At 35.7% G+C, this 19,132-nt stretch overlaps 1 protein-coding gene across 1 annotated transcript; it reads right to left on the reverse strand.

Moving 5' to 3' along the window:
• Positions 1-2,791: 2,791 nt before the first annotated feature.
• Positions 2,792-18,893, reverse strand: LOC102436291 (arylacetamide deacetylase-like). The gene is made up of 5 exons (XM_006099258.3): positions 18,701-18,893; positions 14,987-15,209; positions 11,839-11,908; positions 10,620-10,791; positions 2,792-5,991 (listed from the first exon to the last, which is right to left on the reverse strand). The coding sequence occupies exons 1-5, from the start codon at positions 18,836-18,838 to the stop codon at positions 5,395-5,397; spliced, it is 1,200 nt and encodes a 399-aa protein (XP_006099320.1). The 5' UTR covers positions 18,839-18,893; the 3' UTR covers positions 2,792-5,394.
• Between the last annotated feature and the right edge of the window lie 239 nt (positions 18,894-19,132).

A 19,132-nucleotide genomic window follows, 5' to 3' on the forward strand; every position in this document is an offset into this window, starting at 1 on the left:
CATAATAATCACCAGGTCCCTCCTTGCTATCTCAAAGGGTAAGAGATCCTTTTTTTTTACACCTGCATAGTATTCCATTGTGTAAATGCACCACAGTTTTTAATGCATTCATCTACTGATGGGCACTTGAGTTGTTTCCAGATCTTAGCTATTGTAAATTTCACTGCTATGAGCATAGGGATGCATACATTCTTTCTGATTGGTGTTTCTGGCTTCTTAGGCTATATTCCTAGAAGTGGGGTCACTGGATCAAATGGCAGTTTCTTTTTTAATATATTGAGGAAAGTCCACACTGTTTTCCATAGTGGTTGCACCCCACCAGCAGTCTGCATTCCCACCAGCAGTGTACTAAGGTTCCTTTTTCTCTGCATCCTCTCCAGTACTTGTTTGCTGATTTGTTGATGATAGTCATTCTAGCAGGTGTAAGGTGGTACCTCATTGTCATTTTAATTTGCATCTCTGATTATTAGTGACATTGAACATGTTTTAATATTTCCCTTGGCCATTTGTATGTCCTCATTGGAGAAGTGTTTATTCAGGTCTTCTGCCCATTTTTAAATTGGCTTGTTTATCGTCTTTTTGTTGAGATGTTTGAGTACTTTATATATTTTGGAAATTAACCCCTTATCAGATGTATCATTGGCAAATATATTCTCCCATACAGTGGGTTCCCTTTTTATTTTGATGCTGGTTTCTTTTTGCTATGCAGAAGCTTTTTATTTTGATGTAGTCCCATTTGTTGATTTTTCCTTTGTTTTTCTTATCTTAGGCCATGTATCAGTGAAAGTTCTGCTCCATGAGACAGCCGATATTTTGTTTCTATGTTTTCTCCTAGGATTTTTATTGTTTCATGACTCACATTTAAGTCTTTTGGAGAGAACTGTGGACTAGGAGGTGAAGATTTGGCTCTATCCTTCATGGGCTCGCCCACATGGCTGTAAGTCAGGCAGCACAAACAATCTGGTGGAGCTACTTTCCCATAGTCAGGATTTTCAGTTGCATTGCTGCAGCCTCTGAGTGCCAAGACTTTGCATGCTTGCACAAGGCTGAAGAAATAGCCGATGTATTCACCTCCCTTTGTAATTTCCTCAATCTGGCAATCTCTGTGGCTTAGAAAATACTCCAAGTGCAATGGGTTTCATGATATGAGCCAACATCTCTGCCTCACTGAAGACAGCATCTGAACAGGCTGGACCCTGACCCTTGCACCCATACAGTTACAGGTATATTTCTGTTAAAGCATAAGTCATGTTTTAATTCCTCTCTCTGCTTTTCTCTACCAATAGATACTTATCTCTGAGAACTTGTTTCATGGCTATCTGCCCAATCCCAAACTCAGAGGCGGATGCACAATAGCCTTTCAGTTAATTTCTTTTATGATATTTTCTTTAACTGAAAGGGAATTATAATGCCTTTCTTACAGTCAAATAAATTAAACCTCTTTTAACTATTTGCTTTCTTTTTAGTATCTCTTTTTTAAAATGTATTGATTTGAAAGAGAGAGAGGGAGGGAGAGAGGGAGGGAGAAATATCAATTTGGTGTTGCATTCATTTATGCATTCATTGTTTGACTCTTGTATTTGCCCTGACTGGGGTCGAACCCACAACCTTGGTGTATTAGGACGACCCTCTAACTAATTGAACCATCTGGTCAGGGCTTAGTATCTCTTTTAACAAGGGGTTGTAACTACACATATAATAAAACATTCAAATATAAACAGGGCAGTAAAATATATACCAGGATATTTCTAAATATGTATGTTGACATTAAAACATATCCCCAAAATTTCCTATCCAATGATAATTAATTTATTTGAAACTCCCACAAAGCTTCCAAAAAATGATCACATAGTATTTATAGCTAGTTTAAAAATGTATTAAAGTGAACTTTCTAGAAATTTCATACATACCAAAAACAAGTTAAGAATAACCTATATCACTGCTTTTCATTAGAAATATGTGAGCTACAAATGCAAGCCACATATGTAATTTTAAATTTTCTAGCATAAACATCAATGAAAGGTAAAATGGTTTAAATTAATTTTACTAATATTTAATAATCAATATAAAAATAAGATATTTTTGTACTAATCCTTTATGAAATTATTATTGAAACTATAGAACCACATACTCAACTTTTCATAAGCAAACTTAGCAGTTTTCCAATAATAAATTAAATACAAAAATAATTTTCCTTTATTATTCACATTCATCCATATTGACAAATTGCTTCATCATTAAAAAAAATAATTCATTTGACTTTTAAGCAAAAACGTATCAGTTTCAAAACTATATTTATCCAATGTAAGTAAATTTAAAAACTCTTGCGTCAACTCAATATAATTAACACTAAAATTAAAGGAGTAATGACTAAATTGAAAAGCAGCTCCAAATTTATCCATAGCTATGACATGTTCTCCAATATTTCTTGTCCTTTTTGCAGCCAATTTACATACTTATTTCAATTGTATATTAACACCTCTTTTTTTGATTCCTGTTAGAAATGTACGCAAACCATCATCACTGATTCTGATAATAAAAAGTGTGTATTTCAATACAAAATTTGGCACCTGTCTAGCTAGGTCACAGGTAAGCTTTTCTTTACTTGGAGCTTCAGAGTTAGCTTATTCATATGAGAAACAAGCCACACTGCTCTTTTTATACAATAAAATTGTACATTTGGCAAATATTCCTTTTGTTTCAAGAAAACCTTGAAGTGAATGGTATAATAAATCTTTGTAAAACTCTCTAAGGACTCAACAACAAGCATTTTTTAAAGACCACAAGAGGATTAAAATCATTATATTCTATTTATTTCAATAGATTCATAAATTAGCAATGATTCATAACATTTCCACATATATACTAAAAATTTTAAAAGGAGTATCCATGGTACTTTTCAGAGTTATTTTCAGAAAGCTGAGCCAAACCCTTTCAGTAGATACCACACAGGGGAATGAAGCAGTAGGGAAACATTGTCTCTTGTTTTAAAATTCCATTAAGTGTTGAATCTTGCCTAACACACCTAGCTAGAGCACTTTCTGTGATGATAATTTTTTACATGACTAGTTAAAATTATTTTTTGATGGATTCAAAATATTCAAACATATCTATGTCATGAGTTCAATATTTTTGGTCACAAGTAGACATATATGTGTGTGTGTGTGTGTGTGTGTGTGTGTGTGTGTGTGTGAATTTGGAGTATTTTTGAGACAAAACATACCCAGAGTATTAATTGGGCAGTGTCTCATATCACACACTCATCTAAAACTAAAGGGCTTGTACTTTTCCAAATTTTTAATTAACTGATCTTTGGTATTTTTATAAATATTTTGCATTCTACATATAATTGTGTGGTGTCTTAATTTAAAATATTTCACTTTTCTAAACAATTATTTTAGCCTTTATTTCATAATTTTCTAACAAACACTGTAATTATATCTATTACCACCTCTCCATCTAAAAATGATTTTCTTTTTTGTATAAGAATCCAAACTATAGTTGGCCAAAGTTATAAACTCAGATCACATTAAAAATAACTTACAAACATTTTCTTGAAAATTTAATTCAGTTTCAGGTAAATGTGTTAATTTTTTTAACTTTTGAAAAGGAACTTATTAAAATTATGCATTAGCTACTATGTCTATTCATATTATCCACTTTATTATTTTCACAATTTGTTTTATACAACAGACAAGTAGCCTCTTGTTTTTCTCCGCTGCAGAAAATTTCAGCTGCCACTTGTTATAAAGTTTTCAATACACTTTCTTCCAATCTTGTCTTTTTGTAGCTGTTTCAGGAGCTGCACTAGCTTATGCATCTCTGTTTGACTGCATTAGTCTATTGAGTTTTTACAGAGAGGAAGGGAAAGGGATAGAGAGTTAGAAATATTGATCAGCTGCCTCCTGCACACTCCCTACTGGGGATGTGCCCACAACCAAGCTACATACCCTTGACCGGAATCGAACCTGGGACCCTTCAGTCCACAGGCCAATGCTCTATCCACTGAGCCAAACCAGTTAGGGCTGCATTAGTCTTATATATTCATTTTAGGCATTAAAATATGTCCAACTTATTTTTTCAAACTAGAAAAAGGACTGAATTATAAATAAAATAATTAACTATTTCAATGTAATTTCCAATTAAGATTTACAAAAATATCACAAAGCTCCTGCTTTCTTCATAAAATATTCAAATACACACATTACATCAGTGTTCAAAAAATCATTTGTACTAAGTCAGCCTGTTGACAGTGCCTAGACTGTGTTTTTTGTATAATACTGGAAATAGTCCACACAGCTGACACTACAATACAATGATAGCGCTAATATGATGCAATAGTTCAAGTAAAATGTAGTCCTATCTAAAAAAATAAAAATTATAGAAATTTTTAAATTTGGGTTTTTATATTTAGATCAATGAGTCACTTTGAGTTAATTTTTGTCTATAATGTGAAGTAAGTCGAGGTCAGGGTTAAGGGCATTTTATATGAATATTCAAATGTTTAATCACCATTTAAAATATATATAACACTTTTGGAATTGAATTACATTGGCAACTTTATCTCAACAATTGACTCTAAATATATGAAATGGTTTCTGGATTCTGTTGTATTATCTAGTTGCTTATCTGTATTGAAATACCATACCATCATGACTATGGTAGCTTTATATTGTTTTGCAATCTATAAATCCACCAAATTTGTTTCCTCAAAACAAAAATCATGTTCTTTGATATCCATTTTATTTCCATACATATTTTGTAATAAATGTGGCATTTTCTTTAAAACAGACTACATTACTAATTTCTTATAGCTGTAATTTACAGCCTTAGTTTTTTTTTGTCTAATAGTATTATTGTTGAGAAAAAAGGTTTAAACAAACATATCTGGCTTGTAGATACCAGAGCTTTTACTGAAATGAATTTAGTGCCTTAAAACAACCTTGTAGGTCACTAATATGACTTCTGTGCCAACTGTTTTTCAAAGTATTTGCTTCAATATGATGCCACCTATTACTATAAAATCCACTTCTTAATGCGAGCAAGCCTATTTCTGTTCTAGGATACCAAAATTAATATCAGTGGTCTCTTAGGCACTTTAGTAGCAAGAAAAAATATTTAAGAATGTAGACATTTTCTAAGATACAGATGTGAGTAAACAACACTTAGAATAAAGAATAGAGAAGAATCCACTGAGTAAAAAAGCAAACAAAACAAACAAACAAATAAACAAAAACCCCCAAAACAACAACAAGAAAAGATCACAGTGGTTTCAGAGGACCTTAGAAAGGTCACGAGTGATAAAGAGAAATTTAAACATAACCTTTTGAATCTCACTAATTTGTTTTATATTTGAGGCTTATATATTCTTATAAACCACTGCTAAGATTTTTACTATAGATTTTCACTTAGCCAACTCAGATACTGATTTTCTACTCTATGTCCAATTTTAAATCCAGGAAAGGAAATTAGTCCATGGAATCCACCCTCAACATGGTTATGGGTCACCTTAACTCCAGCATTCCGAAGTCGGGTGACGTACATGATTCCATCATCTCTTAAAACATCATATTGACAGGTGATTACATAGGTCAAGGGTAAGTTACGCAACTTGTTGTCATCAGCCAATAAGGGGGCTGCCCTTACATCTAGAAACCCTGAATACTTTCTAGCTAGCTCAGAAGGACCATGAGTTGGACTGCTATAAATGTGCCCTTTCTTAAAATTCTCTGGGAGCAAAGAACTCCAATTAACAAACTTGAAGAGGTAGCTTGATTCCACTGGAACATGTTGATTGACGAACATGGCTTTTTCAAGTGATCTGTCTGTGGTAAAGTATTCACTCCAAAACCTGACCATGAGTGATTTGGGCAGAGGTGGAATCTGTGAGTTTTCCCGTAAAGATGGTAAATCCATGTCAAGAGTCTGAAGGGCAGGATAAATTAAAGACTGGATCTTGAGTTTGATCTTGACATCTGGATCATCTATGAGCTGAAAATTATTTAAAGTAAGTTGTTGAAATAATAATTTTCACTAATATTATATATTTTCATTTATGAGGCTAATATGATAAATTCAAAATTTCAAAAAGATAGTCAGAAATAATAAAAAATATATCTCAAAGAACTTGCCAATTTTCAATATTATACCTAAGATTCAGTATCTACACTTAAATACTATAAATATAAACAAAACAATTTTTGCTACTCTCCTCATGGGTAGGGAAAAAGACTAATATGTGATTAGTTGGTCATAAATACCATGTTTCTCTGAAAAAAACTGAAGAGTGTACATATTTTCCCCATTCTCTGTCATATTTTATATTTGTTTTAGATTTATTTCTTCTTAAATGTTTGAAGCAAATTGCCAGTGAAGTTTCTTACTGGAACTATTTTTTTATTATTTATGTAATTTATTTTGTGATTATAAAATGACAGGTTTTCATTTCTTATCCTGTCTGTTTTGCATGATATATTTTTATTTAATTCAATTAAAATATTATTAGATGTTTTAATTTCAAAGTTGTTCAAATATTGCTTTCAAGAATTAAAATGTGCACTCTTAACTCATTAAAGACTATTTTTTTTTGTCTGAAGAGTTGTCCCTTTCTCAATCCTGATATTTATACCTAACTATTGTTATTCCTCAATTGTCTTTTCAGAGAATTAAAATTCTATTAGTCCTTTCAAAGAATTAACTTTTTGCTTTTTTTTATATTTACTCTGAGCTTGTTTGAATATCATAATTTCTGTTCTTGTCATTATCTTCATTTTATTGACTTTATTTCTTAAGTCGGATGCTTATTTCACTCTTCCTTATTTTCTAACATGCTTTTGAGAAAGTACAATTTCCTATAACTATAGTTCTAAATGTAGAGAACATATAAAAAGATGCATTCTTTTAAATAGTGACTCATAGGTGTTTAGTCTATTTTTTAAAATTTCCAAATTTCCATAGAAGCATATGTTATTTGTCTTTTTCTTGTTGATTTCCCACATGATTTCATTATAGTAAAAGTCCAAATGTTGCGCAATTTAAATTCTGTGATTTTTTTTGAGACTGGCTTTTTTATGGCCCAGTACTTGGTTGAATTTTAAAAATGATCACATGTACTTGCTTATTTGCCTGTTCCACTGAATGAAACATTGATTGTTATTCCACTCCTCTATATATTTGTTATTTTTGCCCACTGTTCTCTTCATAGCTAAAAGTAGTATTATTAAACCTCTTGTTGTGGTCAGAAACTTGTGTTTTCTCCTGTCATTCTCCTATGTATTTAATGTTATTAAATCCATATAGATTTAGAGTTTTATTTCCTTGGCCATTGAAACCTTTTCTGAAATGATGTGATCTTATTTATCTAGCAATTCTTTTAAATATTATTACAGTGTGTACATTTTCCATCCATTTGCTTTCAAATTTTCTGCTTACTTATTTTTTAATCTGATAATCTTCATACTATAGCAAGATCATTTAGAACACAAATGGTTATAATTACTGAAATAATTAGTTGTGACCAACACCTTATTTTGTGCATCTTCTTTTTCTTTTTTCTCTATTTTTTGCATTCTTTCAAGTTGGTTGATCTTTCAATTATTCTTTTTTTTTTTCCTGTAGTCGGTTATGTTATACCCTGTTTTGATTCTTTAATTGATTACCCTAAACCTTGAAATATGTATTCTTAACTTCTCAAAGACTAATGAACTTATCAAAAGCCAATTCTGTCTTTATTTCTTCTTAGATGATAAAAAATAGCTTATAAGATTTAAAATCTATCCACTCCTTAACTTATAGTTTTTTTGTCATATTCTAATTCTATATATATCTTATTACTTTAAAATATTCAAGTTTATTAAGATTTACTCACTTTATACCACATTCTTCCTCTTTCCTTCTTCCTGCATGTTAAAATTTCATCTGCATTTTCATTTCATCTGAAACACTTTACTCAAAGTAGTCTTAGGGTGTTCCATTAATAGCAAGTTCTTTTAGTTTAAGCTTACCTGAATGTTTCTTTTTTCTCCTTCATTCTTTTTTTTTAAAAAAAAATCTTTATTTTTGAGAGTATTACAAATGTTTTACTTTGTTTCCCCCATTGACCCCATCCACCTGGTTTCTGTCCTGCCCCATGCCTTCACCACTCTATTGTCTGTGTCCTTAGGAAATGCATATATGTATATGAATTGTTTGGTTAATCTTTTCCTGCCCCTCCCCCCCAACCCCTTTCCCTCTGAGATTCATTAATCTGTTCCTTGTTTCCAGGCCTCTAGTACTATTTTATTCATCAGTTTATTTTGTTCATTAGATTCCTTGTTTGCTTATTTTGATTTTTAGATGCAATTGCTGATAAATAGTGTTTATTTCCCTTCTTCTTCTCCTTCTTCTTCTTCTCCTCCTTCTTCTTCTTCTTCTTTTTCTTCTTCTTCTTCTTCTTCTTCTTCTTCTTCTTCTTCTTCTTCTTCTTCTTCTTCTTCTTCTTCTTCTTTTCTTCTTTTCTTCTTCTTCTTTTCTTCTCCTTCTTCTTCTCCTTCCTCTCCTCCTCCTCCCCCTCCTCCTCCTCCTCCTCCTTCTTCTTCTTCTTCTTCTTCTTCTTCTTCTTCTTCTTCTTCTTCTTCTTCTTCTTCTTCTTCCTTCTTCCTCTTCTTCTTCTTCTTCTTCTTCTTCTTCTTCTTCTTCTTCTTCTTCTTCTCCTTCTCCTTCTCCTTCTCCTTCTCCTTCAAAAATACCATTCAACATTTCATTTTACTGGTTTGGTGGTGATGAGCTCCTTTAGCTTTTTCTTATCTGTGAAGCTTTTTATCTGACCTTCAATTATAAATGATAGCTTTTCTGGGTAATCTTTGTCGTAGGTCCTTGCTATTCACCACATTGAATATTTCTTGCTACTTCCTTTGGCCTGCATAGTTTCTGTTGAGAAATCAGCTGACAGTTGTATGGGCACTCCCTTGTAGGTAACTAACTGCTTTTTCTCTTGCTGCTTTTAATATTCTCTCTTTGTCTTTTGCCCTTGACATTTTAGTTATGAGGTGTCTTGGTGTGGCTCTCTTTGGGTTCATCTTGTTTGGTCTTCCAGGATTTATTAGTCTATTTCTTTCACCGGCTAGGAGAAGTTTTCTGTCATTATTTCTTCAAATAGGTTTTCAATATCTTGCTCTTTCTCTTCTCCTTCTGGCACCCACATAATACAAATGTTGGTATGCTTGAAGTTGTCCCAGAGGCTCCTTACACTACCTTCTTATTTTTGGATTACTTTTTGTCTTCTGCTTGGGTGTTTTTTGCTTCCTTATATTCCAAATCACTGATTTGATTCTTGAAATCCTCTACTCTACTGTTGAATCCATGTAAATTATTCTTTATTTCAGTTAGTGAATGCTTAATTTTTGACTGGTTCTTTTTCATCTCTTTGAAATTCTCACTAAGATCCTTGAAATTCCCACTAAGTCTCTTGAAGCTCTTATTAAATCATTGAGCATCCATATAACTATTGTTACAAACTTTCTATCTTATAGTTTGTTTGCTTCCATTTAATTTAGTTCTTTTTCTGGAGATTTCTTCTGTTATTTCATTTGTGATGTTTCTTTGTCTCCCATTTTGGCTGTTTTCCTATGTTTGTTTCTATGTATTGGGTAGAGCGGTTATAGCTCCTGGAATTGGTGAAGTGGCCTTGTGTAATAGATGTCCTGTAGGTCCCAGCGGCTCAGCCTCCCAAGTCACCTGAGCTGGGCACACTAGGTGCATCCTGTGTAGGCTGTGTGCACATAATTTGTGGTATCTTTTCTTTTGTTGAAAACAAGATGATTTTCCTAAAACTACCAATAGCCAAAATGTATATACTTTAAAATGTGTATGAAAATAAACAATAAAAACAACAGCAAAGTTTGTTTTATAGCACAATAAATTTATGTGCAATATTTATGATTAGAATTAAATTGTAGATATTTATTTGTAAATACATTAGAATTTTTTCTCTACAGGAACATTGCTTCCAAGCCATCAGTGCTGAGTTTATTTCTTAAGTCAGATAAACCAGTATCCAAAGCAATTTTACTCATAATCTACTAGACTAATTATAATTAATTATTACCACATTAAATCGATAGTTAATAGCTGTTTAGTTTTAGCTAAATGTCCTAGAAATAGTGTATTAATTGATATATAAAAAGGATAGTTCCTTCTGCAAGTGAAGAGTATTTATGAACCTGCTAACTTTTTTGTCCATAGGCAACTTTATTATTCTGGTAACAGTTTTCATGCATGTTTTAGCATACTCCACTAAAGAATACTGAAATCATCTGATTCTCTGATCATGGTGATTAGTGTCACTGATTGATTTCACAAGTGCAATCCCCTAATATAACAAACACTGTGGTACTTACCTGACCATACCAATTAGGTTTAAACCAATGATCTACAGTAGAAAGAAGATTTTATCATTTTATTTCTACAAATATGGCAGGAGGTAGGATTAGAGGTACTAGATATATTAATGTTCTCTGATATGATCTCTATGTATCTCTAATGTATTAATATAACATATTTGCATTAATATGTTAATGTTTTAAATAAATAAATTTAAGTGTAGGATATTTTTAAAAATGAAACAAATCTAAGCAACATACCTGTTGAGTCACTGCTGCAGCTAAATTCCCTCCAGCACTGTCTCCAGAAATACCAATTCTTTTGGGATCTACACCATAGCCTTTAAGAATATCTTTGCGTAAGAACCACTTTAATGCATTATACACATCTTCAAATTGATTTGGAAAGTGGTATTTAGGTGCTAGTCTATAGCTGTGGGTAGAAAAACAATTTTCTTTAAGTCAATATTTATAATAAAAATGAATGAGTGTGTGTGTGTGTGTGTGTGTGTGCATACTAATTTGTGTGCATGCTCTTGCCTTAAAATCAAAAGTAAAATTTTTTCTTTAGCAAACATATTTTGAATTACAATGAATCTAAAGCAAGACTTAATCCTAATGATAATGCTGGATATGAAAACTTTCACAAATGTCATTTTTGCATGAGTAGAGGCCTGAATGCAGAACTTGGATGTGGATTAAGGAAAAAAAATCCCAGATGATAACTACCTAAACTTCTTCCAGAATGTTATTTTCTTTGTAATCATTATACTTTATTACTAACCAAAAAATACTAAACAAATATTAAACAATTTTATTCCAACTTAATCTAATGATCAAGTTGGGATGCAGTCATTACTATGTGTTTTTTTCATTTTCTATTATTGATTATTGATCTAGAATGCTTTTTATAATAGACTGTGCCTGTATTCCCAGGTTATTTAGTGACTACTTGCTTTTGATGAAGAATTATACCACAAAATATACTATACTAATTGCTTTAAACATACTTTATTACTATTTGATTTTCAAAATAACTCTATGACATAGGAAATATTATATGAATCCCAGTTTACATATGAGAAAATGGAGTTAATATGAGATTTAACTGTCACAGTCACTCAGTAAATTCTAGAACCAAATTTTGAGCCTGATTCTCTGACTCTGAAGCCCTCCTTATTCGCTCTGCTAAGAGTAGGTGAGACATCCAACAAAGGTCATTAGTCAATAAAATTTAATATTTTAATTGTATTCCAGCGATTTCTTGACATCCTGTTTTTGATCCCCACTTGACCCACCTCTCCAACTCTTTTCGCTCAGTCTCTTTGCTGGTCATGCCCAAGCTCACTTTCTCTATTCTCATCCTCTGATTTCCATTTGAAACACACCCGGCATACCCATGGGATGATCAGAACATCGGAAAACATCTCACTATATAAGGCACCTGGCCCAAACCCACATCAACCAACAGTGCTCTTACTTGGTTGAAATGACAACAGCATCAAGTCTATTAGCTGTTCGTCTTGACAGCACATCATAAGAATACTGAGCTGAAATAAACGAAAAGAAAATCAGAGACTGACAAAAAAAATTGACAGACATTTTTTCCCCCAGCAAAAAACCTACTATGACACCTCATTCTTCATGAAAATGTTTTGGAAAAAAAAATTTCTACTATTTCATCACAGCTACAGAACATGAATTCTCTTGCTCAGTGATCCTGTTACATGCACATTGTCAGGTTTCTTGTTCTTCCCCACATCTTACACTGTATAATTTAAGCAGTTTCACTCTTCTCAAGATTAAACTGTGCTCTCGTCAATCAGCAGGTGTTAGGAGTTGAATGAATAAACATCAATATACCTCCCTGACTTTCAGGAGGTCACAGCCTACTGGAGACAGGAGCTGGGAAGGTCAAGCGTGTAAACTAAAAGCAATATACTAGTTGCTTTAATGTAGGGTAGAGAGAGGGCTCTGTGGAATAGTATTAGGTTTCATAAAAATTGCCAGAGCATGTTAAAGAAGAGTAAAAGGAAATGGGGAGAGCTGAGACCTGATGTTGGCATTCGTATTTCTAAGGCAGATGAGAAGATAGGTGTTCTGTGGAGTGATTTTGGCCATGAATATGGATGGGGTGGAGAGGGGTCATACATGTTTGCTATTGTGCTCGGAAAAGTGCTTCCTTTGACACATAAGACAAGTTTAAGAAAATAAAATAGGATTTTCCAGTAACAAGAGGTGGGAGAGATCATAAAGTACTGATGGGAAATATCAGGATATAAAGTTGTCACAAAAGGTACATCCTGTGGACCATAAAAAAAGGAGTAGATATTCTCTTCTGATGTTTCCAAAGTTGGGTGCTGAATATTCTTAAAATGTAAAATACACACTAAATTTGAAACTTCTATTTAACATTTACTATACAAAATCATGCTTGTATTTTGGATTAGGACACACATTTTTAGTATAATTTTCTTTAATAATGAAAGAGAAAGCATCAGGCAAATACTATTTTGCTTCAGAGCTTATTGTTATTTAGTTTTTTTACCTTGGTAAGCATGCTCCCACTCTTTTTTGTTCCTGTTAATCCTCAGTCAAGGATATATTCTCTTTGATTTTTAGGGAGAGTGGAAAAGAGGGGGGAAGACAGAGGAAACATTGATGTGAGAGAAACACAATTGGTTGCCTGCTGCATGTACACCCACAAGGCCCCAGACTGGGAGGAGCCTGCAACCAAGGAATGGGCCCTTGATGGGAATCAAACCCAGGCTTCTTTGGTCCGCAGGCCTATGCTCTATCCACTGAGCAAAACCGGCTAGGGTAGCATGCTCCCAACTCTTTAGGGAAACATTGATGGAAAGATTTTTTAAGGGACTGCTTTGGGCAGCAGGAACTCATGGAAACTAACTGAGGCATGGCATAGTGGCACAGTCAGATTTTTTTTTTCAGATTTAGTCATCACTTCATTGCCAGCTGATGACTTCACTGCCAGAATTTATAGACAATATTAGGATCACACCCTTTACTGCTCCAATTTACATTTCCAATCTACATCAGTACTCATCGATACCTCTTTGTTTCCCCTCCTGAAAACAGAGAGAAAGCATAACAGAGAAAGTTAGGTTTCTCCCTGTGTATGGTGTCAATACTCCCCTTGGTAGGGAGTCCAGTTCCCCCCCACATCCTGTAGGTCAGGCAAACTTCATCCTGTCCTCCCTTGCCTCCTCCTACAATTCAACACACTTCTATTTACTGCTAGTATCTTTTTCTTTTCTTTTTGAAAATATATTTTTATTGATTTTTATAGAGAGGAAGGGGGAGGAATAGAGAGTTAGAAACATCCAAAGAGAAACACCGATCAGCTGCCATTTGTCTGCCCCCTACTGGGGATTGAGCCTGTAACCAAGGTACATTCCCTTGAACAGAATCCAGCCAGGGACCCTTCAGTCTGCAGTGGTTCTCAACCTTCTGGCCCTTTAAATACAGTTCCTCATGTTGTGACCCAACCATAAAATTATTTTCGTTGCTGCTTCATAACTGTAATGTTGCTACTGATATGAATCGTAATGTAGGATGATCTTAGGCGCCCCCTGTGAAAGGGTCCTTTGACCGCCAAAAGGGTCGCGACCCACAGGTTGAGAACCGCTGGTGTAGAGCCCTTGCTCTGTCTACTGAGCCAAACCGGTTAAAGTATTTATTGCTATCTTTAACTTCAGCTTATAAACATGTCCATAGACCTTCCATATATAAATATGAAATATGTATTTAAACATAAATATATATGTAAACTTTATATAAGATATAAAATTTATATTGCATATAATAAAATGATATATTTTAGATTTATTTGTAGAAATATAGGAAGTGAGTGCATAAAATAAATTAAAATGTGCATTTTAATTTTTGTTAATCCTCACCCAAGCATATGTTTGTTTTTACTGATTTTAAAGATAGGGGAAGAGGAAGAAAGAGAGCGAGAAAGAGTGAGAGAGAGGATGAGAAGGAGAAACATCAAGGTATGAGAGAAACATTGATTCCTTGCCTTTCATATGTACTCCTAGCAGGGCTCAAACTCATAACCTGGGTATGAGCCCTGACAGGGAATTGAACAGGCAAACTTTCAGTGCACGAGAAAACCTTCCAAACAACTGAGTCACACTTGCCAGGCTGTACATATATTTTACATAAAATAAAAATAAAGTACACTTACTCAACTCTGTGCTTCTTTTCTATCTAAAACCTCATCTTTCCTTCATATCTAAATTTATTAAAAGATTGCCATTGCCATCTTCATTTCCTCACTTCTCCTCCACTCTTCAACTCACTTAATTTTGGTTTTCTTTGCAACATTCCATCTTATTTGCAATTAACAATTTTAATAATAAATTTCTATGTTCATGAAAGTTTTTCTCCTTACGTGAGATTTGCTACAGCTTTGAATATTTATTTCCTTTGAGAAATAAATTTAAAGTAATTTTTTAAACTAACTTAATTCCAACTAAAGAAATTTCAGAGAGCTGAGGTATCCTGTTATCTGTGATAATTAATTAATATATGCTTATCATATAGCATATATTTTATTAATATATGCTATATGATAAGAAAAATTTGCAACAAGGGCTACCTACCAGCACTCCCCAAACAAAAACCGCCACCATGAATGTAAAATAAGCCCCTTCTTAGGGCCTCTGACTTTCGCTTTGGTACATATACACGGACAGGAACATTGCTGAAAGTTGTGTCCATCACAGTGACAGTTTCATCAGATGTGGGTGAGACATCTTGAAAGCTCATAAAAAACATTAAAGTGTTCATGAAATGGTTGATTCCCAGGACTTCACCAACCAGGGCCTAAAAGGAAAGAAAGAAAACAAATACCATCCCAGGTTACAAACAACAGATGCCAGAGTTGTTTATGAACATAGAAGTATGCATATATGCTCCCAAGAGCCCTGTGTCCTGTTACCACAGCTGAATCTGAATGACACAGAAATATTTGAGATTCAGAATCTTTACCATAATACTTGCCTCAGATTAAAAAAAAAGATATTTAAGGAATTCTTGTGATATTACAACTTGGGAGAATCTAGGCTTCAGTTCATTATGAGCTTTGAAATACATTTAAAAATATATTTAATTTCAGAGAGGAAGGGAAAGGGAGAGAGAGATAGAAATATCAATGATGAGAGAGAATTATTGATCGGCTGCCTCCTGCATGCCCCACACTGGCGATCAAGCAGGTAACCTGGGCATGTGCTCTGAAGAGGAATCGAACCGTGACCTCCTGGTTCATAGGTCGACGCTCAACCACTATGCCACACCAGTCAGACAGACAGCTCCACATGCTGACCAGGCCCTAGCATGAGGGTGTCCTCTACCTGCTCCTCTCTACAGTGACAGAAGGGGTGGAGACTCCAACCCCCAAGGGACTGTCATCTGTGCTCTTTATCTCTATCTAGTCTAATAAAAGAGAAACATGCAAATTGACCACACCTCTACTACGTCCCAAGCCATGCCCACCAGCTAATCAGAGCAACTATGTGCAAGTTAACCCAACCAAGATGGCGGCTGGCAGCCATGGAGCTGGAGCAAGCAGGAGGCTTGGTTGCCCCGGAGATGGAGGAAGCCAAGCTTCCTGCCTGCCCTGGCCGGCTTGGCCTCCACTCAAGGCAACAAAGTTTCAAATATAGAAGATAAATAAATCCCAGATACCTGCTTCCAGCCAGCCTCCACTGAGAAATTGGGTGGCTGGGGCCGTGGCCAGCCAGCAAACAGCCATCAGCCCCTCACTCAGACTGGCCAGGCACTCCAGCAGGACCCCACACCCTGAAGTGGGTGTGGACAGCCTGTGAACGGCCCTCAGCCTCTCACCCAGGCTGACCAGGCACCCCAGGGGGGACCCTCACCCTGAAGGGGCTGTGACCAGCCTGCAAACAGCCATCAGCCCCCCCACCCAGGCTGGCCAGGCACCCCAGCAGGGACCCCCACCCTGAAGGGGCTATGGCCAGCCTGCAAACAGCCATCAGACCCTCGCCCAGACTGGCCAGGCACCCCGGGGTGGACCCCCACCCTGAAGGGGCTGTGGCCAGCCTGCAAACAGCCATCAGCCACTCACCCAGGCTGGCCAGGCACCCCATTGGGACCCCGACTCTGACCCGGGACACCCTTCAGGGCAAACCAGCCGGCCCCACCCATGCACCAGGCCTCTATCCTATATAATAAAAGGGTAATATGCAAATTGACCCTAACAGCAGAAAGACTGGGAATGACTGGTCACTATGACACACACTGACCACCAGGGGGCAGATGCCCAATGCAGGAGCTACCCTCTGGTGGTCAGTGTACTCCCACAGGGGGAGCTCTGCTCAGCCATAAGCCAGGCTGACAGGCTGCCAGTACAGTGGTGGTGGTAGGAGCCTCTCCTGCCTCCTCAGTAGCACTAAGGATGTCTGACTGCAGCTTAGGCCTGCTCCCCGCTAGCAGGTGGACATCCCCCAAGGGCTCCTGGGCTGCCAGAGGGATGTCTGACTGCCAGCTTAGGCCCAATCCCTCTGGAAGTGAGTCTAAGCCAGCAGGTGGTCATCCCCCGAGGGATCCCAGACTGCGAGAGGTCACAGGCCCGTTTGAGGGACCCTCCTCAGTGCACAAATTTTCGTGCACCGGTCCTCTAGTAGTGTTATATTATGCTTCCCCATGTTGCCTAGTGTGAGTTTTGCACAAGCACCCCAACCAATTAACAGTGTGATTTTGAAGAAATCACATACATATTAGGCTGATTTTAAGTGTTAACACAGAAAGTTGAGATGCAGGTTACAGCATTTACTTACTTAATTTTGCTAATAAATTTAAAATTTCTACAACCTATGATGTAGAGGAGGCATCAAAATATATCCCACAAAAAGTAGTTTATGCCAATTTAGTTGGCCTTCTGGCTTTAAATCAAAGTTAAGTACAGAAAATACAAGACCATCTTTCAAAACATTTATCACTGGACTCAAGTCATTTATCCAGAAAGAATGAGACTATTTCAAATATTTTTTAAAAGATAGAGAATGGCACTAAGTTAGGCCATTTAAGGATAGGACTTTAGTTATGAAGACAAATTGCAATATTGTACAAGAAAGTACGAAGTATGAAATTTTTAATGTGACTTTATAATTCCACAAGTTTTTAGATTATACTAGGAAGTATGATAAACATAAAACTGAAGACTAAAAAGCCACTGGTGAGTGCTAAAACTATCACCAGTGTCTCTGCAGTCTGAATTGAATAATTAGGGTTTTAAAGTTTCTTTGACTCTTCCCTTTAGCAAAGTATTGTGAATTAGAGCAGCAGATTAAGATCTCAGACCAGCTTACTCTCCTCATACTGACTCTAAAATCCCAAAACAATTTTTGACGTAAATTTGAAATTTCAAATGATAAAGAGGGAAAATTTTGACCAGCTCTGGAATTTATATGCCTCAGTGTATGGACAAAATCATTTCTTATACCTTAGTCATACAAAGCTCTATCAGCTAAGGAAGTAACTAACAGTTGAATTTCTGATGATCAAAGCTGAGAAATAGTGCCTATGTTATATATTGCACTGATTCAAAGCTATATTAAATGCCAAAAGAGATTGTTAAAATACCTTTAAAAAGGGAGTGTGTGTGGGGCGGGGGGGCAAGGAAAGCGCTAAAAAAACAAGAGTTTTATTAGTCAGGCTAATTGTCCTTGGATTATTTTTTTTTCTGCTACAGGCAAATTGCTACCGAGAAGATTAAAGAAGATAACAAATGGTTTCATTTCTAGGTAATGAGCTTCACTCAGAAAGAACCATAGGTCTTTGAGGACCCGCTATGGTGGACAGCTAGTCAGCTAGTTGCTTGGTCACCTCAGCAGCTCACCATCTACTGGACATCACACATTTCCCTGGCCTTTACCAGCGACCTGTTTCCAAATATCTCAGTAAGAATTCATTTCATGTCTGAATACAAGATCATTGCATAGAATGTTATAACTAACCAGAGTATTGCTCAGTCCTACCATTCCTGCAGTTCATGCTTTAACATGCTCCCTTCTGGCTGTGTTCATGCCATGAAACTCACAAGAAGACTTTTTGCTTTTCTCAGCTGACACAATTTGTCCTTTAATATTTAAAATCAAAACTACTTGACTACTTCCTTCATTTTCATTCTGCTAGTGGTTGGCCTTAAAGAATAGTTAAATATAAGAAAGATTTTAAAATCAGCAACATAAAGCGCAAAACGTCCAAGGCAACAGAAGTTGTGAAAAGTAAACAACAGATATGTTCTCCAGATTAAACTGTTAGATATTGAGCCAATAAAATTCTATACTTACCACATTTGATATGGTGTTAAATATGAAGGTCAACCCAATCAGTTTCCATGGCTCCTCAATATTATCTGGGAGAGGTGTATAACCATAATATGCCGTGAAAATGCCCACCAACAAGAGCAAAATTGTCTTTCTTCCCATGCTGTTTCCCGTCTGCTCTCCTTGCCAGTGCAGCAAATACACTTTGAAATATTCAGAGACAGAACTTTCATAAGCAGGTTTGGACCTATCATAAAGTGTTACCTAACTTCCGGAACACAAACTCCACTGCTCCCTGTGTCGTTTCATTGCCTGTTCAGAAATAAACAGTAGGAGGGCAAAGATCACTGTAAACATACAGCACTTACTGTTTGCAGGTTTTGCCTTGTCCAACCTCCTTGCTGGATGGCTAGGTAGTCAAACAAACAGTTTATTGCATATTATGAGGTGCAGAAT

Source organism: Myotis lucifugus, unplaced genomic scaffold, assembly GCF_000147115.1.
Source record: "Myotis lucifugus unplaced genomic scaffold, Myoluc2.0 scaffold_266, whole genome shotgun sequence".
In the NCBI taxonomy this organism is placed as follows: Eukaryota; Metazoa; Chordata; class Mammalia; order Chiroptera; family Vespertilionidae; genus Myotis; species Myotis lucifugus.